Genomic DNA, 24,436 nt, shown 5'->3' on the forward strand with positions numbered 1-24,436 from the left:
AATCACAATTTGAAACTCTTGATTCTCCCATATACAAACTTTGGTGTAATTCCACTAAGTCACCTCTCAGGCGAAAAAGATTATGGGAAACTTTACTTTCACTGAGAGTAAACATGATGCCGCAAGACCAATTTCTTCACATACACAACAGGACTTCCATGCACACATCGGTGTCCTGTGAAAGTCGCAAAGGGACTCGATACACTTACTCACATCACGCCACAACTGCTGGAAAGGTTTTTGGAATTCTTTACTTTCTAAGCCAATTCCTGAGCTTCACAAGAAAATCAGTTTTACTACTTTATAATTATACTTAATTTTTTTTTTTTTTTTTTGAAGTTGCGTTATCCAGCTTGATCACCCCCTTGATTTACCACTCTTGGCTTTAAACCGACTTGGCTGTTTCCAAAAATCAAATCCACTCTCAAAAGATGAAGATTTGCCATTGTTGAAAATGTGCCTTAGGCTCTGAAGGCAATTTCCGAAGAGGAGTCCAAAAATGTGTATGTCCTCCACTGGCTCCTTCCCCACTGCCTGCCAGCAAGCTCAAATTCTCCTCAATCTCAAAGACGTCTTTGGTTCCCGAGCTTCGGTCAAGCTCCCTCTCACCTCCCGTGTGCCGCAAACTCCTTAAAAGAGATATTTATACTTCGTGTCCTCACTTCTTCACCCCACTTCCTCTCCTCGGCTGGCCGCAGTCTTCTCGGGCTCCCGCCACTCACTGCACAACGCATGAGATACCCAAGAGAAAATAATCTGGTGGCCAAACGCAACGACTTCTGTCCCCTGCTTTGCCCCAGCTGGCAGCAGTGCAGCAGAGCACAGGGCGACTCGCCCTTGCTTGGAACCTGTCACCAGCCTGGCCTCTGCCTTTTCTTTTAACTCTTCAAATATCCTCCTTCCTGCACCCCCAACCCCACCTCTTCCTACGAAGCTTCCGTCCTTTAAGTGCCGCTGGACAGTCCACCCCTGGTCCCCTTTCCCGTTCAGATGCGTGCTCACCAGGTATATCCACTCTCTTGGGTGGCTCTGACTACGACTTTTATGCACTGAAACGGGTATCTGCACCCCAGACCTCATTCCTGAGCGCCAGGCCTGCTTCTCTTTCTGGCCCCTGGACATGGTCTTCTGGTACCCAAATTTTACTCGTCTTTCCCCATCCAAGCATTTTGTTCTTGCCTTCTATTTCATAATCTCAGATTTTCCTAAATTTCACTTTGGCTTGAGGATGGATAGTGACACAGTTCAAGGGCCTTCCTTACAGGCTTATTATCTTCCTACTGAGAGGTCTTCTCGAGAACGTCAGAAACAGTGTTAGCTGCTTTTTCTTTTTCCTTTTTTTTTCTTTTTTTCCAATAGTAAGACGAAAGCCTAAGGAAATCCTATTCATCCCTCAAGGCCAAGTTAAAAAAGTTACCTGGCTTTACAGCTTCCTCACGCAAAATAAATTACTTTCTCAGCTGTGTTCACCTGGTGCCTACTTCTTTTTTTTTTTTTTTAATTTAAGCCTTTTGAGATAATTGTCGATTCATACAGTGGTAAGAAATAATAAAGATGCTATCTACCTTTTACCCAATTTCTAGTGGCAAAATCCTACAAAACTATAATAGAGCATCAAAACCAGGGTATTGACATGGACACAACACACCGATCTTACCTAGAGCCCCCATTCTCACTTGTGCTCATTATGTTCCACACAATTTTATCGCGTGTGGAGGTGCATGTAAGCACCACCTCAAACAAGAGACAATGCTTCCATCATCCCGAGGATCCCTGTCTTTTAATAACAATCATCCCTACCTAATTCCCCCCCTACTGTGCCCCCCTCAGTCCCTGCAAGACAAATCTATTCTCCAGTTCCAAAATGTATCTTTTCTAAAACGTTACACAACAGAATCAAACAGATGTAACATTTCAGATTGGCTTTTTTCACTGATCACAATTTCCTGAAGATTCAGGCAAGCTGTAGCAAGATCAACAGTTCATTCCTCTTTACTGCTGAGTATCATTCCACGACATGGATGTACCACACTGGTTTAACCATGCACCTGTGGAAAGATAGCTCGGTGGTTTCCAGTTTGGGGCGGTTATGAATAAATAACGCTGCTATGAAAATGTGTGTGCAAGTTTTTGTGTGAACCGTGAGTTTTTATTTCTCTGGGATAAATGCCCGGGAATGCAATTACCACGTTGTATGGTGGTTGTGTTTAGTTTTTTAAAGAAGCTGTCAAAGTATTTGCAGAGTAGCTGTGCCATTTTACATTTCCACCAGCAGGGTGTGAATGATCTGCTTTCTCCACATCCTCACTAGCATTTGGTATTGCTCGCGGCTTTTCACCAACTTTGCTTTTTCCTTTTATTTCAGCCATTCTGACAGGTGTGGACTGAGGTTTCATTGTGGACTTAATCTGCATTTTCTTTTTCTTTTGAATGTTTTTATTTATTTTTGAGATACAGAAAGACAGAGCATGAGCAGGGGAGGGGCAGAGGAGACACAGAATCCGAAGCAGGCTCCAGGCTCCGAGCTGTCAGCACAGAGCCCGCTGTGGGGCTCGAACTCAGGGACTGTGAGATCATGACATGAGCTGAAGTCGGACGCTCAACCGACTGAGCCATTCAGGCGCCCCTTAATCTGCATTTTCTAATGGCTAATCATGTTAAACACCTTTTTTATGTGCTCATTTGCCTTCTGTATGTCCTCTCCAAGTACATGTCATGTGCTCATTTTCTAACTGGACTGCTTTTATATTATTGAGCTTTAAGGGTTCTTTATGTATTGTAGATACAGTCCTTTATGGGATACGTGGTTTGCAAACATTTTCTCCCAGGCTAGCTTTCTTTTCATCCTTTTAACAGAGTCTTTCACAGACAAAAAGGTTTTACTTTTGATGAGAACCAATTTATCAATCTTTTCTTTAAAAAAATTTTTTTTAATGGTTATATTTATTTTTGAGCCAGAGAGAGACAGAGCATGAGTGGGGGAGGGGCAGAGAGAGAGGGCGACAGAATCTGAAGCAGGCTCCATGCTCTGAGCTGTCAGCACAGAGCCCAACACGGGGTTCAAACTCGTCAACCGGGATATCATGACCTGAGCCGAAGTCAGGCGCCCAACCGACTGGGCCACCCAGGAGCCCCATCAATCTTTTCTTACATTGGCTATGCTTTTTGTGTCTCGTCTAAGAACTCTTTACCTAGTCTTGTACCATGTAAGTATCTTATGCTCTTTTTTAAAAATGTTTATTTATATTTTTTGAGAGACAGAGCGAGAGGGAGAGGGAGAGGGAGAGAGAGGGAGGGAGAGGGAGGGAGAGAGAGAGAGGGAGAGAGGGAGAGAGGGAGAGAGGGAGAGAGGGAGAGAGAGAGAGAGAGAGAGAGAGAGAGAGGGAGGAAAAACATCAGCGGGGGAGGGACAGAGAGAGAGAGAATCTGAAGTAGGTTCCAGGCTCTGAGCTAACTCAGAGCCTGACACAGGGCTCGAACCCACAAACTATGAGATCATGATGCGAGCCGGAGTCGGACACTTAACTGACTGAGCCACCCAGGTGCCCCTATGCTCTTTTCTGTAAAAGTTTTACAGCTCTACATTTTATATTTAAGTCTATGATCCTTTTTGAGTTAGTTTTTGCACAAGGCATGAGGTTTAGGCCAAGGTTCATTTATTTGCCGATGCACACCCAATTCTTCCAACACCATTTGTTGAAAAGGCTACTCTTCCTCCACTGAGTTGCCTTTGCTCCTTATCAAATATTAATTGGGCATATTTGTGTGGCTCTAACTCTGGGTTTTCTATTCTGTTGCATTAATCTATGTGCCTATCCCTTCTAGTTTTTTGCAGATACTCTTTATCAAGTTGACAGTCTTCTCTTTTCCTAATCTGCTGAAGAGTTTTTAGTACATACGTGTGTTGGGACTTTTTCCAAATGCCTCTTCTGTAATAACTGACAAGATATGATTTATGTTTTATTCTGTTGATAGGATAGATTACATGCATTGATTTTTCTATCTAGAGATAGAATTCACATACTATAAAATCCGCCCTTTTAACATGTACGATTCAATCTTTGTGCAGGTGGCAGTACGAATGAGGTTTATCCAAAGTGCAACTACGGCTAGCTGAAAAAATAAATAAATAAATAAATAAATAAATAAATAAATAAATAAATAAATAAATAATAAAAATTTAAAATGCATGAATCAGAGGTTTTCAGTCTCTGCAGAGGGTTGTGTAATCTTTTCCACGACCTAATTCCATAACACGTTCGTGACCCAAAAAGAAACGCCATACCCATTAAGAGTAATTCCTTGTTCCTCCTTCCCCGTAGCCCCTAGCAACCACTAATTGACTTTCTTATCATACACTACATGGCCTTTTATATCTGGCTTCTTTCGTCTGGCATAACGTTTTGAAGGTTCATCCATGCTGTGGCCCGTAGCAGTACTTTTTTCCCTTTTATGGCCAAATAATATTGCAATGCATGGATATACCACATATCGTTTATGCCTTTATCAGATGATGGACATTTGGATTGTTTCCATTTTGGGCTATTACAGATAAGGCCGCTATAAACATTTGTGTACAAATTTTTGTGTGGATATGTTTTCCATTCTATAGGAGTCAGATTACTGGGTCATAAACTCTACGTTTAAACCTTTGAGAAACTGCCAAAATGTTCTCCAAAGTGGCTTTGTTGTGTGGTACGTACACATTTTAGACCACTACGCCTTCCTGATGGAATGATCCGTTTAACATTATGTCCCTCTTTGTCTCCAGTAATTTTCTTTGCGCTGAAGTCTATTTTATCTGATGATAATATAGCTTCTCTTGCTTTTTTAAAATTGATATTTGCATGGTATATCATTTTTCATCATTTTGCTTTAAACCCACCTATGTCACTGTATTCAAAATAAGTTTGTTTAGAAATCTAATTACTGGATCATTTTTTTTTAATATTTATTTTTGAGAGAGAAAGAGAGAGAGAAGAGAGAAGAGAGAGAGAGAAAGTGCGAGCAGGGGAGAAGCAGAGAGAGAGAGAGAGAGAGGGAGATACAGAATCCAAAGCAGGCTCCAGGCTCCGAGCTGTCCGCACAGAGCCTGATGTGGGGCTCAAACCCATGAACCATGAGATCATGACCTGAGCTGAAGGCGGACACTTAACCAACTGAGCCACCCAGGCGCCCCTGGATCATGCTTTTTTATCCATCCCACTAATCTCTGTCTTTCAATTGGTGTTTTTAGGCAATTTACATTAAGGGCAATTATTAATATGTTATAGGTTAAGTTGCCATGTTTACATTTTGTTTTCTGTTTGTTGCCTCTCTTTCTCGTTACAATGTTTTTCTTGTAGGTTAAATGAACATTGTTTTTTTGATTCCATCTTGATGGTTTATAAAGTTACCACTGTGTAGTTTTCTTAGTGGTTGCTCTAGGTACCACAATATACATAAGTTGTACAGTCTACTGTATCAACTTCTTACTACTTCAAGAAACCCGAATTCCACTTAGGTTCCTTTACCCTCTCTACATTCTAAATACTTTTCCCACACACTTTGAGCACTACTTTATTTAGTGCTAGAACTTTCGTTTCAACCACCAAATGTGATTTAAGAAACTCATGAGGACAGTTCATGATGTTTCCCATTTTTACCCATTCTCATATTCTTCTTTCCATTCTGATATTCCAAGTCATCTTACAATTTCCTTTCTGTTTAGAGAACTTTCTTCAGTCATCCCTTCAGGGTATATTGGCTAGCAACAACTTCTCTTAGCTTTCCTATGTCTGAAAACGCTTTTATTTCCTCTTCATCTCTGAAGGATATTTTTGCTGGAAACAGAATTCATGGTGGACAGTTCTTTTCTTTCAGTACTTGAGAAATCTGCCACTTTCTTCTGGCCTCCACGGTTTCCAATGCGAAACTATTACCATTTGAATTGGTGTTCTCTTAAAAGACTTCCCTCTGCTTCAAAGATTTTTTCTTTGTATTCAGGTTTCAGAAGTTTAAATATGATGTGTCTTGGCATTAGTTCCTTTGGGTTTATGCTGTTTGGGGTTGTGATGTTGTGATTTATAATAAGAAATATAAATTTGGTCTTCATCCCTGTTTCTGGCACAGAGCTCCTAAAACCCTTAGAATTTCCTAAATGATAACAGCAATAAAGATGTCTTTTGATATTCATAGCAAATCCCTTTCAACCACACCCGAGTTCATGTTAATGAGATAACTTCTGGAAAGCATTTAAGTGTGGGGGCTGGTTGTCAGGGGCATCAACCGCCATGTGATCAGAGGGCTGGAACTTTCAGCCCGACTTCCAACCTCAGGTGAGGGGGGAGGGGCTAGAGAGTGAATTCATTCACCATTGGCCAACGATCTAATCAATCATGCCTATGTAATGGAGCCTCCATAAAAACCCAAAAGGATAGGGTTAGAGAGCATCCAGGCTGGTGTATGTGTGTGCAGTGCTGAGAGGACATCGTGTCCAGAGAAAGCATGGAACCTCCATGCCACGTTCCCTCGGACCTTGCCCTATGCGTCTCTTTCATCTAGATGTGCCAGAGTTCTATTCTTTTACAAGAAACCAGTAATCTAGTAAGTAAATTATTTTCCTGAGTTCTGTGAGCTACACTAGTAAATTAATCAAACCCGAGGAGGGGGCCTAGGAATCCTCAATTTATGGCCTGCTGGACAGAAGCACAGGTAACAAGCTGGACTTGCAACAGGCATTTGAAGTTGGAGGGGGCAATCTTGTGGGACTGAGCCCCTAACCTATGGAATCTGATACTATCTCTAGGTTGACAGCGTGAGAATTGAGTTCAACTACAGGACACCCAGCTGGTGCCACAGAGATGTTTATGGAATTGAAAACCCACACTTTTGGCATGAGAAGTGCAGCAGTGTTGTAGTCAAAGACTGAAAGTCAAGGACACACAGAAGAGTGTGTTTTTCTTTACAGGAGTCAGCTCAGTTTACTGAAGACTTATCTTTGGCCAAATTTGGGGAGTTATCAGCCATTACTTCTTTGAATACATTTGCCGTTCCATTCACTCTCTCCTCTCACTCTGGGACTCCGATGACACAAATGTTAGCTCTTTTGTTATAAGCGCATAAATCCTTCTTGCTCAAACTAGGTAAATTCTATTGATCTGTCTTCAAGTTCACTAATTCTATCCTATAATCTCTAATCTACTATTGAGCTCTGGATAGTTTTTGTTTTGTTTTGTTTTGTTTTTGGTGACAGTATTTCTTACTTTGATATTTTCCATTTGGTTCTTTTTAAAAATTTCTTTGTTGAGATTTTCTATTTTTTTATTTGTTTCAAGAGAATTTGTAATTATTTGTTAAAGCCTGTTCATAAAGGTTGCTTTAAAATCCTTGTCAGATAATTGCAACATGTGATTTATTTTGGTACTGATATCAGCTATACATTCTCATTCAAATTATGGTTTTCCTGGTGTGATGAGTGCATTTCAATTGTATACTAGACATTTTGGATGCTATATTAGGAAGGAGACTCTGGATCCTATATGGTCTGTTGTGGGGTTTTTTGTAAGCAGTCTCCTACCGAGGTGTAGCTGAAGGGCCAGGTGAGTGTACACGTTCAACTTCCTACTGAATCCCGCTGCTACCAACCCAGCACAGACTCACAAGGCCTCCCTGTAGGTCGCAATCCATCCCTCCCATCAGCCCTGCCGACATCTTCCTGGTCAAAAGGGGGCACCAATTCACACTGTCTCACGGACTCCAAGTGTGGGTGTAAACTAAACTCCCTGCGAAGCCCCACCGCCACCAGGAAGGGGAAAAGCAAAAATCTGATATATACTGCCTTATCACTAGTTTTGGGGCAGAAGCTCAACTCCCTGTTGACATTAGGAGTGGGGAGTAGGTGAGTGAGATATTTCTGTATATAAATATAATTGATTCTATACCAAGGTCTCTGCTTATGGTGGCAGGAGGTACAGGCTCAGCTGGCACTGAGCTGCACTGACACCAGGGGGTGTGCTGTGGAAACCAGCCCTGACTCATCGCATCTCTGCTGCCAGGCAGGGAAGGACGCTCGTCTTATCTCTGGGCCTTGCCGGCACTATTCTCACGGACAACTGGAACACTGCCTACTTTCGCTGGAGAGGGGACAGAAGCTCAGCTCCACTGCCAGCTCTGCCGATCTACCCGAGCAGGGGAATCAGAACACAACCTGCTCCCACTGGATGAGGAATAGGGTCTGCTCCTCGCTTGGCTCCACGGACACCATCCCAAAAGGGAAACTGGAGCATGCCTGCTTCCACTGGGAAGGGGAAGGAAGAAAGCTCCTTACTTGGTTCCACTGACACTACCCTAGCAGGGGAAGGCAAACACTACCAACAACTTCTGCCGCGCAGGGGATGGAAGATTAGGCCCGCCTAGATCTTACACCTCCCAAAGTGGAATCAGAGCGTCACCTGCAAGTGGCAGACAGGATAGAAGATGAAGTCACTGTATGGCCCCACAGACACCACCAGGCAGGGGAAACTAGGGCGCTGCTGCTTGAGTTCATGGGATAGGATGGGGTGTATGGAATATTAACACCTTGCTCGGTCCCAGCGAAACCATGACGTGCGCATGTGAGTGCACGTGCACGTATCTCTTGGTGTTTGGCTGGAGAATGGTGGGTACTGCCAAAAAGGTTTCTGTTGTTAGACCACCCTTTCCTTGGTCTTTTGGCTGGAGGAGAAAGGTTTCTCTTAAAGATCTTTCGTCTTGTGCCTTTTGGTCATTCCAGGTTGGCGACTTCTACAACACCCTGTCTGGGCTATATGCGAGGCAATGAGGAAAACCAGGGGGATCACTGGTATGTTCCTTAAGTCCTGAGACCCCTGTGCAGACTGCCTTCTCTTTTCCACCTTTCTGGAACTTCCCATGCTTGTTTGTTGTGTTATGTCCATCCATATTTTTGGTAAGAAGGAGGGCCAGGAGGAACGGGGGCACTCTATCTTTGTCAGAAACAGAAGTTGTTCCTCATTTTACTAAAGTAATTATAACATTTTATTTATTCTTTAAGATGTTTTCCTAATCAATTTTCATATTACACAGCAAACTCTCTGAAGGCACTGGATTGTGTTTTGTCAATATTCATTTTCCCAGGAACACTAAAAGGAAACAGGAGCGAATCCCAGAACTTGCTTTAAAACACATTATATTCAACCAATGAATACATATTCTGCCAACGCTTTCTAAACAAAACTTTGTCTTTTCCTCCCCCCCTTTTATCCTATACGCGTGTATTTACATACGTAATTTATTATATACCAAGTACTGAGTTAGAGTCTAGAAACAGAAAGACAAGTGAGCCCGAACCCTTGTTCTTGAGGGCTTTGCCACCCATCAGGATAGCGTCACCCACAGGGAAGTTAGAGTGCAGTGTGGCAAGTGCTATAAAATAGGTGTGAACAAACGGTGAAGGGAGAGGAGAGTGGGGCATGACTGACTATTCCAGAATGAGACGGCAAAGGCAGGTAAGACGGGCCCTGGAAAGCAGACGAAGGGCAGGGCAGGGTAGGGCATGGGCAAGATGCAGAGCTATGACAGAGTAAAATGGTTTGGGGAAAGATGAAGGGCTGAATCAGAACAGGATACCATGAGGAAGCTAAGAAATTTATTTCCCTCTTTTCCTATTGTCAATAAAGTTGATAACTTCATTTTTTCACTTATACTGATATGAATTATCAAGCTACCCAACATTTTCTAGTCTTAAGAATGATTTGTCCATACAATTATGTACTTCTCATGGCTCTCATTTTCAAATTCTACCTTCCTTTCCCACGCACCGGTATCTTTGGTGGGAGGCTTGTTTCTTTCCCAAAACTTTCTGCTGGAAGGTGCCCTCTTTTATCTCCAGCCCAGGCATTAAAAAGTGGAGAGATGTGAGAGTGACATCAGCAGGACAGGCAGAGCATAGAGCTCTGAGAAGCCGCTACTCCATATGAGCATTAGGCCCCATTAATCTTTGGTATGTTCTATGAGTTACTTGTAATTTCATAAACAGTGAATCGGGATTTATGTGAATGGAATAATATCGCCAGTGGTTTCAAATGACAATGACAGCTTCCTTGTTTAATGCAGAACAATTTAATGCTGCTCTGTTCCAGGTAAGGAAAGAAGGGATTCCCTTGGCAATGAAGAGCTGAGATTTAAAGCATGATCCTTGGATTTTCTGTGTAGCCCACAGGGAGGCACAGTCAATGCATCTGTCAGATAAGTGTGGCCGCTGGTCACCGATGGAATACCACCTCTTTCAAGTGCAAGGATGAGATGATCGTGAATAACTCCAAAAGGACATCTCAAACCCAGAATCATACTCCATCAGAGTGAGTACGTTTTGAAATACTTAGTCTGAGGAACACTAGGTCCATGAGATGATCCATGAGAAAAAGCTCTAAGAAATCTATTACCCCACTGTTTTCTAAAAATATTTGGCCACAGAACCCTTTTACTTCATGACAGCCTATTAAAATCCCAAAGGACTCACGACCTACCAATACTGTTTGGAAAATCCTAACCTGATCGAATAATCCATTTTACCAAGGATGAAAGTACTCTCTCTCTCTCTGTCTCCCCAAATTTAATTAATCTGTTCAAGGTCACCCTGCCGGTTCCCAGGAGAGCTGGGACTACCTTCTGGTACTCCTTCTATGCTGCCACACTCCCTCACCAGAGGAACCTTTTCTAAATGGCAATTTAATCATACTGGACTTCCTGATAAACAGCAAGATCATTAGTCATTTAATGTTAGTTATGTTTGAAAGCTTTCCCACAAAAGGGTTGACCTGAAAGAGGTTAGTATTATATGTCTCTCCTTTCAAGTAGCTATTTCAAGGTTGGTTTTACCTGGAGTGAAAGGAAATGTCTGTCTATTTGGAACAGTTCCATCTTGAAGATATTTCAATATTTCTTGCCACAGCACCCTTTCTGTGCTCAGTATTTTTAGCTCACTGTTTTCTATTTTGGCAGCCGAGAAGCTGCAGTTTGTAATTTTACCTCCAGCTTCATATTTCTTCTTAAAAGTGAATACAATGTCCTGTTTATAATAATAAAATCACTAGTTGGCAGAAGGACATTAAATGGAAAAAAAAAAAAAAAAGAGAAAGCAATTGGAAAATTTAGAGCAAGCAATTTTAAGTGCCAAGTTTCACATTTGTAATGGTCCAGTGGAGGTCACTGGGCACCCTTTTTATTGAGGGGACAGTAAAGAAATAGATACCCACTAGTTCTCCTGTGAAAAGTGATAGATACCACCTCTACTTCAAGGAAGCTCGTATTTTACTGAAAAGTGATGTGATCCAAACTTCCACAATATTACTAACTATAGGAAAAATACAAAAATCAGTTTAGCGTGGTATTTTCCCCCTCCAATATTTAGGTTTCCATTTTCCACTTTAATTGAGCTTTTAAGCTTTGGTTTCCTATTCCAGTTTAGCAACAAAGGAAAGAAAATAATAAGAATGAAATTAGCAATAATTGGAGCCAGTCTCAGAAATAACCTTGGGGTTTCTTGGGCTCCTGGTGCAACCCCCTTTGAGCAGTTTCCTTGGATACATTCTCTTCCTGATCCCCAAAGGCCTGAAGTATTGGTGTCGCTTGCTTTTTCCTTTTCTTTTCTTCTCTTTTTTTAACCTCAGATGCCCTGCTAAAGAGAGCTGCAGGTCTAGGCCATGCGAGCAGGGATTCTCCAGGGACTAGAGCTCTAGGTCCAGAAAAATGGCGTTCCCGATCAGAAGGGCCAGATCACCCCTAGGAGTTTACACCAGCCTTCCTTCTTGAAAATTGCTAACCAACCATTTTTCTTTTCAAAATAAACACTATTTCTCTCAACTTCAGTTTGCAAAATATTACCCCAATTCCACTGGACTAAAAAACTGGAATTTTACTGACATAATTGGATTATGAGGTTTAAAGATTGATGGAACTTTTCTGTTCCAAATATAATTGTTCAAATATCAAACCTAAACGGGTATGTAGAAGTCCTTATGTAGCTACAGCCAGAGTAACACTGTGGCCTCCATGGCAGGGTGGCCGAGCAGAAGGGGTAAGGAAGCCATTGGAGCTGTGAGCCCGGTTACAGAAGGATCTGGAGTCTTAGAGGAAGGTGTCACCTTTTCTGCAGCTGCAGCCTATCATTGAATGAAGACTGCTTTGGTCACTCTAGTTCCCTCTATGCCTGCTCACTTTTCAGATCTCAGCGCAAGCACCAATGCCCTTGGCAGTTTGTTCATACTGATATTACAGCACTTGCGATACTCTGCAGTAATTTATCTGAGTGTAAATCTGTCTCCCCGAGAAAGAGTAAATTCCTAAAGAACAAGAATTGGGCCTCACTTGTCTTTGTATTTCCAGTAACTAACTTAGTACTTGGAGTATGTTACATGTACACATATAAAAATAACATATATAAATAGTTGTATATAGAAGACAGAAAAAGAAAAATGGCAAAGGTTTTACTTGGGAGTTTACAGAGTATGTATTAATTTATCTATAAACTTGGGAGTTTATAGAGTATGTATTAATTTACTCACAGCACATGTTTTTTAGTGGGTGCTGGGACTCATTCCGAGTTTTTCTGACATTAATTCGAAGGCACTGGACCCCTGAGCAGAAGAAATCATAGTACTACAAACTCTTGTACCCAGTACCTCTCCCCTCCGTCACAACTCCGTCCAAATACCGAGTCCCTACTGCCCATGAATGGCATTCAATTACTTCCTATGCTTTCAGCCAACTGTGATCGGTGGGTATTTGCCTATGCCCCATACATGGATTTATGGAAATTACCTAGTTTTAGCTAAACTAATCATTACAAAATAGGCAAGTGGCTAAAAAAGATTATTACAAAGATCCACAGACTAAAGGTAAGGCTCAACTATACTAATTCTACTAATACCAAGAAAACAGAAAAGTTGACATTTCTTCTCCTCCCAATATAAATTCATCATCAGCCACATTATGATTTCAAAACAATGACCGTCAATCATATGTTAGCCAGCAGGTCCTTAGGAAAAAATAAACACACTTACTCTGTATCTTCAAGGTAAAAGTGATGTTTTAACAATGAGAAAAAAAGTGATTGATTTCTAAACGAAAATAAAATAAGAAACTCAGATTTTGAAGACAACATTTTTAAAAAGGGTGTTTGAAATGTTAGACAATTTGGGGACCTAAAAATGGTCTTAGAGTATAAACTGTAAAACTACTCATATCTATACACTTAAACTTCCTGACAGAATTTTCTAACTAGTTTTTAAAGATGCTAACTGAAGAATAACCAGATTATGAGCCCATATTTAAAAAATCTAAAACAAAATGTAGCAGCTTTCAACTAGTTCACAAGACCTGATGGACACGATGAAGGATGAAAAGTTATTAGCTGGATTATACTTCCGAATATAATTGGTTAGTAGGACTAAAAAAAATGAGTATTATGATTTAGTTAAGTTCAACTCACTTCTGCTGAGGTATCTTTTTCAGTTCTGATAACCATTAAATCTAAAACCAAGTATCAAAATACACTGAACTTATAATCAGATTTTTGTGTTTCTATATCGTAGGCTGTGAAAGCAAAAATTGAAAAAAAATAATAAAGAATTTCAATCACACTGCTCTCACCAAAAGTCAAATTATTAATGTGAAGTTTTCTATACCTTTTTAAAGTAAACAGCTTTCTACACCTTTTTAAAGTAAAATAAAAATATCTTCAGAATTGATTTTATTCTCACTTTTCTACTTTTATGTATAGAATGTACATGACAAATTAGCAAAGCAGTAAATATATTTGTGATTTTAAAATAAAGACATACACATTACTGGGAATGCGTGTGCAAAAAAGTTTAGAGATTACCACTACAGGTACCAGGAAGCAGTTGAAAGATTTTAAGCCCAAGGAGTAAAATAAATCAGATTTGAATTTCAGGAACATAATGCTAGAGGTAACAGGCAAGGAGAAAGTGTTGGCAGGTGTAAGTGGATTCAAAAAAAAAACCCAAAAACCAAAAAACAAAACTCTGTTGCTATGCTCATAGCAGAGGGCATCCTATGAGCTCCCTGTATCTCTGGAACCTTTCACAGAACACATGAGCACGTTTTAAAAGAAGTCTTCTGCACAGCAAGGCCTCCTGCTCTGTGGTCTAACCCAGAAGGCAACAGGAGCCAAAGAAAAAGGTGAGGTGGGGCTATGAGAAGCAATGGAGAACACGCTAGGAGGGCTGACTGCTGAAGTGCCTTATTATTTATCCACAGGCTAGGAATCGGGCTAGAAAAGACTAAGCGCCTCTCTTTTCTGATACTCCCATTTATAATTTTTAAAAGACATAAAAGTTATTTTAAAAAGTAATTCGAAAAATAGAGCAATTTACAAACTGAAGTAAAATATTGCCTCCCTACCCCCAGCTATCCCACCGAGTCCACACATGATAATCACCGTCAACAGTTCGATGTATTTCCTTCCAGACCTTTTTCTGTGCATGTATACTTTTATATGTGCAGATACATGTATGCATGTGTATACACGCACATTTGGAGAGCATTTTTATATAACATATTTGGCAAGATACTATGGTCATCCTTTTAGGACAGTCCACATGGATCTAGCTCTTGATGGCAGCTTCTGGAATGCTACCTTGCTGATATGACACAGGTTATGTAACCATTCCTTTGTTGAGGGACATTGGAAGTGTCACTTTTACAACAGAGCAGCAATGAACATTCTCACACATCTATCCTTGTACACTTCTTTGGGTAGGATGGATTCCTGGAAGTCAAGTTTTTGGGTGAAAGGGTAGGTACATTTCAAATGTTGATAGTTACTGTGGAATGGCTACACTGACCTATAGCACAAACAATAAAGTTCAGGCATTCATTCTCAGTAAAATTTTTTTTATGGATTCCTAGGTTTAGGAAAAGATCTCAGAAAACAAGCCCCTCAATTTGTATATGAGAAAATGAAGGTTCAGAGAGGGTAAGGTTTGGGCCCAAGATCTAAAGCCCAGGATGAGATAACTGACCAGCAGGAGTTCTGTGAGTGGTGGTCACTGCTGAAAGCCAGGACAGTAACTTCAGTTAAGTGACATCAAATATAAAGTGTGTTCCACCAATAAGTAGGAAAGGGGACTGTCATCTCCTTTTCCTTGCTTACGCTTGGCAAGAAAAAAAAAAGGCAGTAAATTCCTAAAAGATACAACAGCAAGAGGGGGCAGAGAAGGAGGATTCTCAAACTAGGTGGAGTAACGGGCACTGAGCGCGAAGGGATCATAAGTTCAGCCGCAAGAAGCGAGCAAGTGTGGTGGAAATGACTCTGACACGGGATGACCTTAGCGAAAAACCTTCCACAGCCTCAGTGGGTTGTACGAAAAGTTTCTTGGTTCTAAATATCTCCATGTGGCATCCAAAATGAATGCCAGTACTGAAACCAAATTCTGAAGAGAAATATCAGAAAAGAACTAACATCCCACAATGAAGAAACATCTTCAAAGAAGATGTTGTTATAAAAATACCACAAAAGTACTTTCCAACAAATTCCAGACCTAAAAGTAAAGCTTTAAAATGAAGCTCCAAGCACAGAAGCTTTGAATCCTTTGCTCTGTGCCTGAAGAGGCCCATGTGAAGGAAGGTACTTCTGACCAGATAACACTGTCTTTATTCAACCAGACCTATGGGGCGTAACAAGGAGAAGAAAAGATGGCAATTGTATCTTTTGAAATTAGAATGGTCTGGAAGAGAGGTGGGCATGCTTTTTCTCCAAGGGGCCAGAGAGCCCTTTGCACACCATATGGTCTCTGTTGCAACTATTCAACCTAATGTTGTAGTACAAAAAGACAGCCATAGAAAAAAATACAACCAAGTAAGCATGGCTGTGTTCCAATACAACTTAATGGATGCTAAAATGTGAATTTCATAGAGTTTTCATTAAAGATTCTTTTCATTTTGATTTTTTCCAATCACTTAAAAATACAAAAACCATTCTTAGCTCTTGGGCTGTGCATAAACAGGCAGTGATTTAGTGCACCATAATTTGCCAATATCTGGTACAGAGCACTTAATTCTCAATAGAACTGAACTTGAATGTTGGTGGAAAGATGGAAATATCTGAGCCTCGTCCCTAAGAAGTTAAGTTTGAAGTTAGGTAGAAACGTGTTGTTCTTAAAGAGCTTCAGATATTTACCTTAAATCTCTTCTCTTGCTGAATTCCTCTGGTGGGATTGTCCAGGGCAGACCTTGAGGGAGACAGTCTAGAACTTCTGAAGAAAACTCAGAGAAATCCACACCATACTCTGTTAGTATTCCTTCTGTTTCAGGCTCAATTTCACCAGCCTGCCCAAGACTCTTAGCCAGATGCCTGTGGACAGGACAGAGAGGAACAACTATGTTAGTGAATAAATGGACCACTGGCATCATTTATTCTCTAAAAGAGAAGGTAGTAGGAAAATCTTCAAAACCTCCTGTCCGAATTTCCCCAGCAAGAACACCATCACCAGTGAGTAGGGGGCCAAGGAGAAGAGACAGTGATACTCTTGTCCTGTTAAATCCCTGTCTACAGTATAATTTTAACTTTCTCCAGGAATTCTGATGCAGGGAGTTGGGCCAGCTGGCCTTTCTTGGGCCTCTTGCAATTGTTTTTCATGAAAAAGTCAAATTGGTACCGGTAAAAGCCTTTTGTCAATTCCTTCTCTTGCAAACACCTTTAGAGACAATTCTGATCAGCTCAGTCTACTGTTAAGTCATTAGTTTCATAGCACCTACACATTAAGTCATGCTCACTAGATTGAATCTGACGCTTACGTATTTTTCACAATTCTAACTTTTACCTTAATATATTAAATATTTTCATCTGAACACACAAGTAATATATGTTCACTGTAGAGAAGTTAGAAAATACAGAAATGCACCAAGAAGAAAGTTAAAATTATCTATAATCTGGTCATTTGGCAAACCACCATTCACATTTTGGGGTGTTGGTCTATTAAAAGTAAGATTGCATTTAATAGGCTAGTTCTGATGCTATGGGTAGGGTTCCACCCTTCAGAAGGCAAATATCACTCTTCATCTGTGGGTCCTATAAAACAAAACTGATAGTGCTCAATTCTCCTAAGTATTGGCATGCTATGTTTAGACTATAAGCCTTAAGTTAGGTGTTGAATAGGAGACAGTCTTACTGTAAGGAGTTTAGCTCTGGCATTAGGGCTGTCTCTGGAGCCATTCAATTTCTTTGAAGAAGATTCTGTATCCTTTGTAAGGGTAGATGCCTGGCTGTCAGAGTTCTTAAGTGCACAGTGGTAGAGGGAGAGACTGGGGATGTGGTGGCCTCATATGCAGACTTCTAATGAATTCCCATCTTCAGGCTTGCTACTGGAACTGGGCAGTGGTGGCAGCAGGGCTGGCCCCACCTCTCATGTGCCAGCCAAGAGAAGCCAGCCCATAGTTGGCACACACAACTGCCCACCAGCATAGGTTCGAGGCAGCCTGCGGGTTGCCTGTGGGCTGCTCACATATAACATGGGCTCAGAGCAGTGCTACGTTCTCCGACTTAGGCGGTGATCTCCCAGAAAGCATACCAAAAAGCCAAAGGCAGCAAAAATATGAGGGAAAAAATACAGAGAGCTGTCAGGAAGATCCATAAATATTTGGAAATTAAAAAACCAGTGGGCTAAAAAAAAAATCAGAAAATATTTCAAAATGAATAAAACACAATATGTCAATATTTGTGAAAAGCAGCTAAAGCATTACTTTGAGGGAAATTTATGTTTTAAATGAATGCTCATATTAGAAAAGAAGAAATGTGTCAAATCAGTGATCTAAGCTTCTATCCGAAAAAATTGAAAAAAGAAAAGCAAGTAAGATCCCAGGTAAGCAGAAGGAAGAAAATAATTAAGAAATAAGGATCACTGGACAGAAAACGAAGAATAAAGAAAACCAATAAAATCCAAAGTTAATTCTTTGAAAAGAGAATAAAATAGGTAAGTTTCTAGTGAGGCTAATCAAGAATAAGAAGTTACCAGAATCAGGAATGAGAGAGGAAACATCCTACAAGCATTAATGCTTGTAGATCCTACAAGCATTAAGAGGATAAGAGAATTATGAATGGCTTTAAGCCAATACATTCAACAACTTGCATGGAATGGATAAATTCCTTGAAAAACACAAACTGCCTAAGATTATTCAAACGAAACCAATACCTAAATACTCCTATATCTATTTTAAAAACTGAATTCATAGTTTAAAACCTTCCTACAAAGAAAACTCCACGCCCAGATAGCTTCACTGGCAAATGCCGCCATGTACAGCATTAAGAAAGAATTAATACCAATTCCATACAAACTATTTCAGAATACAGACAAGGGTGGAACACTTTCCAACTGGTTTCATGAAGCCAGCATTACCTTGAAACCAAAATCAGACAAAGGATTCATGAGGTCAATATCCCTCGTGAACACAGACTGAAAATTCTTATGAAATGTTAGCAGACAGAAATAGCAATACAGTTGACCCTTGAACAATGAGGTTGAACTGTGTGGGTCTACTTACCGGAGATTTTTTTCAATGGGTAAATACAGTATTGTAAATGTATTTTCCCTTCCTTATGATTTTCTTAACATTTCCTTTTCTCTAGCTTACTTTGTTGTAGGACTAGAGTATAAAATACACATAACATACAAAATATGTGTTAATTGACCGTTTGTGTTATTGGTAAGGCTTCCACTCTATAGTAGACTATTAGTATCAAATTTGGAAAAAGTCAAAAGTTATATACAGATTTTCAACTGTGTGAGAGTTCAGTGCCACTATCCCTGCATTGTTCAAGGGTTAACTGTATATAAAAAGGATAATACATTATGACCAAGTAAAGGTTTAAATATGTATGTATTTTTAATATGTATTTATTTTGAGAGAGAGAGAACACACAAGCAGGGCAGGGGGAGAGGGAGAGGGAGAGGGAGAGACAGAGAGAGAGAGAGAATCCCAAGCAGGCTCCACATTGTCAGTGCACAGTCCAATGTAGGGCTCAAACTCACGAACTGTGAGATCATGACCTGAGCTGACATTGAGAGTTGGATGCTTAACCAACTGAGCCACCCAGGCACCCTGATGACCAAGTGAAGATTTAAAGATTTGTCCAACATTCAAAAATCAATATAATTTACCATATTAGCAAAAAATGAGAAAAATATACAATCATTTTGATAGATGCAGAAAAAGCATGGACAAAATTCAACATACATTCATGATCAAAACTCTGAATAAATGAGTAATGAACAGGAAATCCTCAACTTGATTAATGGCCCCTATGAAAACACTAGAGCTAATAGCAAAACTTAATGGTGACATACTACATGCTTTCCTCTGGACCAGGAAGACAACAAGGGTGTTAACTCTCACCAGTATTATTAAACATGGCATTGGAGGTCCCACTGAGTGCCATAATGCAAGAAAAGGAAAGAAAAAGCACACAAATTAGAAAAGAAGACTTCTACGTGACATGTAAATGGGCCAAAGAACTACAGTTTCCATTAAAGAAATGACTAGTCTGCTACATAATGCCAGGCCTTTATAGAAGACCCCTCTCATTCTATGAAAACCAGAGGCCAGCACGCTATGTATGATTTAGACTCTGCCATAACTCATGACTTTGAATGTGGAGAGAATGACACAAAAACCGAGAGGTGCTTAAGATTCATTCGTGGCAGCCGGAATGGTTTCCAGTGATCGCAGTGGTAGTAGCAGTGTCCAGTGGCAATGTTGTTCTGAGAAAGCACTGGGAGGAACCATTGGCATTGTGGCCAAACTAATCCTGATAAAAGATGATGACTGGACTTCTTGTCCTTGGCTCTCCAGATTTGCCTTTGTTCTCACCTACAATTTTCTTAAACATTCAAGATTCTTACTAATTTCTGTGGGTGGCGCCTGGGTGGCTCAATCGGTTAAGCATCCGACTCTTGATCTCAGCTCACGTCTTGAGCTCAGGGTCATAAGTGTAAGCCCCACAGTGGGCACGAAGCCTACTTAAAGAAAAAAAAGGAGGGGGGGGGGTACCTGGGTGGCTCAGTCAGTTAAATGTCCAACTTCAGCTTGGGTCATGATCTCGCGGTTCATGAGTTCGAGCCTGCATCAGGCTCTGTACTGACAGCTCAGAGCCTGGACCTGCTTCAGATTCTTTGTCTCCCTCTCTCTCTGTCCATCCCCTGCTCACACTCTGTCTCTGTCTCAAAAATAAACATTAAAAAAAAAAAGAATCTAGACATGGGGCTCTTGGCTGGCTCAGTCAGTTGAGGATGGAACATTTGATTTTAGGGTTGTCAGTTTAAGCCTCACATTGGGCGTAGAGCTTACTTAAAAATAAACAAAAGGTTCTATACAGTTAAAGACTCAAGTCTCATTAATTTTCAAAATGACTACATTATTACCTGTGTTCACTAGAATGAAATTCCTATTGAGGATTTAAGGAATCTGTTGTCACTGCCTTTGAAGTTTGAAGGACATTTTGGAAATTAATGGGACCTGAGTTACTTCCAACCCATCTATTATTCTCATAGGTTCCTGAGGTTCTGTTTTCTACATTCATCTTCTAAAACTAATGCCTTTATCTGTCTGGGTTCTTGGTTGCAAGCACAAGAAACTAACTGAATGGAAAAGGAGTTTATTGAAAAGAAATCAAGGGCCTCACAGAAAGTGAGAGGCTTGAAGAACCTGAAAAAGGGATGTAAGCAAAGAGTTACATGGTCAGCCTCTAAGTCCTTGATTCCAGGCTAAGCTGAAAACTCAGGGACTTCCTATGTATATCAAACAGATATTTTGTTTTTGTTTTATTTATTTATTTATTTATTTGTTTGTTTGTTTGTTTCTTTGAGAAGGAGAGAGCATGAGCAGAGGAGGGGCAGAGAGAGGAGAGGACAGAGGATCTGAAGTGGGCTCTGCATGGACAGCAGAGAGCCCAATGTGGGGCTCGAACTCATGAACTGCGAGATCATGACCTGAGCTGAAGGCAGACACTTAACCGACTGAGCCACCCAGGTGCCCCTCAAACAAGTATTTTGAATCTCTTGCAGCTGCCAGGATAAGTACGGGGGTGGGGGGGGGGGGTGGGGGGGTGGGGGAGGGGGGATTCAAAGGGCAGTAAATTATTACATCATTAAATTCAGGGTCTCACTGAGTCTCTCATGTGAAATGTGGGGGTACTAATCACAAAGAATAAGACTTAGAGAACCAGACTCTTTTTCTACACACACACACACACACACACACACACACACAATTATATAGGAGGATGCAGAAAGGTCTGAGGACCTTGGATGCCTAGTTCCAACTGACCTTCCATTGTCATGAATCATAAGTGGACTATGATAGGGTTATATCCATTCTAAGGGGTGGTCTCTGAAAAGAGAGTAGAGCAGAAACTTCCTCCCTGTAAGCAGAACTTCAAGCAATATATCCATGGTCTACTTTGGCTGAAGAAACATGGCCTGATGAGCAGTTGCTACAAGTTTAGCAGATCACAGGGAGCTGAAAGAAGAAAGACTGGAGTACTGGTGACAAGGACATCTGGGGAAGAGACATGGGCATGAAATGGGCCCACTGAAATGAACCCAGAGTATGACTGTTTGTGTTCCATAAGAATGCTCAGCAAAAGACTTCCACTGTGGAAGCAGGACGATTTGTCCCGAGAATGTCAACCAACCTCCTTCCCCAACCATTGCAGTGTTTGCTCAATGGGAATAAAAACAAGGTACAAAGCAGCAGAAAATTAGCTCCACAGCATAAACTTCCTCTCACTAATGAGGACCTGACTACCACACCTGCAGGATGCCAGTATGCCAGCAGCAACCAGCTCTGAGCCTCTGATTCAGAACCACAGCAAGAAGACCCACCAACTACTTGATAGCAGATTGAGTTTGCTGAGCTCTTCTGTGATAGAGAGGGCAGTTACTTCTCTCTACTGAAAGAAACACTAACTCTGGATTTGGGTTTGCTACCTTCATTTGGTCCACCCATCTTGCTTATAGAAACGCAACCCACAGATTTACCAAATTATCTTTTAAACTATTATATTACTCAACACTGTACGTAATTGAGGATTTAGTCTTCCAGAAGTAGCAAAGCTCACTGAATTGCACGGATTAGAATGGTGTAATAGCGTACTAATGAACTAAATTGGAAGGCAACATCTTATGAGGCTGGACTGCTATCCTCTAGGATATAATGTTGCTCTTAGTATCCTAGATTCAAGCATATGGTCTGGGAACCAAGAGTTCATGGGAGGAGTTGGGCCTTTCAATATCATATTTAAGACCCATTCCCAATAATACTCACCTCTACAACTGAAAGATTTTAATATTGCTAGGGCTATAGTCATGATTCCTCTGAATTGGAAGTTAGACTCCCAATTGATAAAACAAGGCACAAAGTATACTACCCATTTCCTGGGGGGGAGAAACATATTTGCAATTCAAGCCAGTTGAGGGATGACTCAGAAGTAAAGATTCAACAGTGGTGAGTAATAATGCAGAGAAGTTAATCACAGATTATGTTGAGACGTGAAATTGCCAATATATCTGACCATTTACCCATAAAACACAATTTCACATGATTCTACCCTAATGTATCACAAATCACATAAAATAATTAATTACACAAAATCAGATAGCATAGTTTCTGGGGATGTATAAAAAATGAGGTAGATCATAGGGAGAATGCAGAGAATGAAACTAGTGTGAAAAGAAACACATTCTTCTATGTGGTGAAAGCATCAGTAACAGTCTCTGTGAGGCAGACTTAAAACACTGGCCACCCTACTCTTAGCTGGTGATTTTAGAATGGCCAAAAATGATTATCTTATGCCTGAAGTGGGAAAGGGTCTAAACATTTGAACAAAAGACACTTTATAATATCCAACTTTTAAAATATAGTACTAAAATCTGGGAAGACACCATTATTTAAAGATGGGAAGGAGACATCCCAGACATTCCATTAAAAAAAAAATACTGCGTGTCAACAGGAAGAAAGAAACAAGGTAAAGAAATGGCAGAAGAAGAAAAAAAAAACATATTCTGTAAGTATGTGGCCACAGAAATTGGTATCTTGACCAAAGACATTCACAAGAATATATCACCACTATAAGGAAAGAGCTCAAAGATGCAAGTGCATATTAAAAACATTAATTTTACAAAAGGAAATAAAAACCTAGTGCTTTAGACCTAGGAAATAAGTAGAGAAGAAAAATAAAACCACTCCAGAATGAAGGTCATTTAAAAAAATTTTTTTAAGTTTATTTTTGAGAGACAAGAGAGACAGAGCACGAGGAGGGGGAGGGGCAGAGAGAGAGGGAGACACAGGATCTGAAGGAGGCTCCAGGCTCTGAGCTGTCAGCACAGAGCCTGACGCTGGGCTCGAACCCACGAACTGTGAGATCATGACCTGAGCCAAAGTCAGTTGCTTAACCGATGGAGCCACCCAGGCGCCCCAAGTGAAGGTCATTTTTGATGGAGGTAACTAAGGAAGGAGGTAACTAAGGAAGGAGGTAACTAATGAAGACTAACTCTGAAAAAAAAATAAGGTTCATTGAGAAAAAGCCTGAGAGAAGTGAGGAAGATGCAATTGGAAAGTACAAAGAGTGTTTTAAAGGATTACAGAGAAAACAGATAGATAATGAAAGGCAGATGAAGGAGATCCAACTTTGGAATAAGGGGTATTCCTGAAGGAACTAGATATATGGAATAGAAAACATTTTCCATGCCATTAAGACAACTTTCCTGAAATAAAAGAAATTTCACATAGAGAAAGTATATGCCATGTCTCAGGGAAAACTAATACAGAAAATCACCACTGAAACATAGCCTAGTGAAGCCTACTGGACTTTGAAGATGAAGATTTCTAAGTGCAAGAGCTCGAAGAATATAGTTCTCATAAACCTGTTCTGAAAAACTACTAGATGAAGAACTATGGCCTACCAATAAATGAAGAAATTTCCCCAAAAGACTAGTGCTGAGTACCGAATCCACCTCTGTGGGGGTGGGGCGGTGAAAAAGACGGAGGACAAAAGTAAGCTGGTAAAGGTGGACTTAATATTAATCGTCAGAACAAGTCATATCACTCACTGAATGTTAACTGAAGTTTAATGAAGAAAAATAGTTGTCTTTTATTTAGTTTTATTGGTGCTTTCTGTTCTGGAAAAATTTTTCACTAGACTCTATTTTGAATCCAAAGAATCTTGACTTGTTTACCAAAATTACAATACGGCTCGTAAAGACAAAATTATATTTTGGTTACAGCTTCCAAATGTAATCAATGACTCCAAGTTTCTATTAGTAGTAATTAACATTTATTTTACTAAGTTCCAAAGAACATTTCTCAAGTACCTTATTTAAATAAATTTATTATAGATTTTCACCGGAGATAGAATTGACAGCACCATAGCCAGGATAGCCTG

At 40.4% G+C, this 24,436-nt stretch overlaps 1 protein-coding gene across 6 annotated transcripts in view; it reads right to left on the bottom strand.

Moving 5' to 3' along the window:
• Positions 1–24,436, bottom strand: part of DIS3L2 (DIS3 like 3'-5' exoribonuclease 2) — a 348,754-nt gene that overhangs the window by 154,956 nt on the left and 169,362 nt on the right. For all 6 annotated transcript variants that reach the window (XM_060624145.2, XM_060624139.2, XM_060624140.2 and 3 more), the window contains one exon: positions 16,181–16,354. In XM_060624145.2, coding sequence (XP_060480128.2) covers positions 16,181–16,354 — 174 coding nt within the window. The remainder of the gene's footprint in view (positions 1–16,180; positions 16,355–24,436) is intronic.

Source organism: Panthera onca, chromosome C1 (genome assembly GCF_046562875.1).
Source record: "Panthera onca isolate mPanOnc1 chromosome C1, mPanOnc1 haplotype 2, whole genome shotgun sequence".
NCBI classification, from domain to species: Eukaryota; Metazoa; Chordata; class Mammalia; order Carnivora; family Felidae; genus Panthera; species Panthera onca.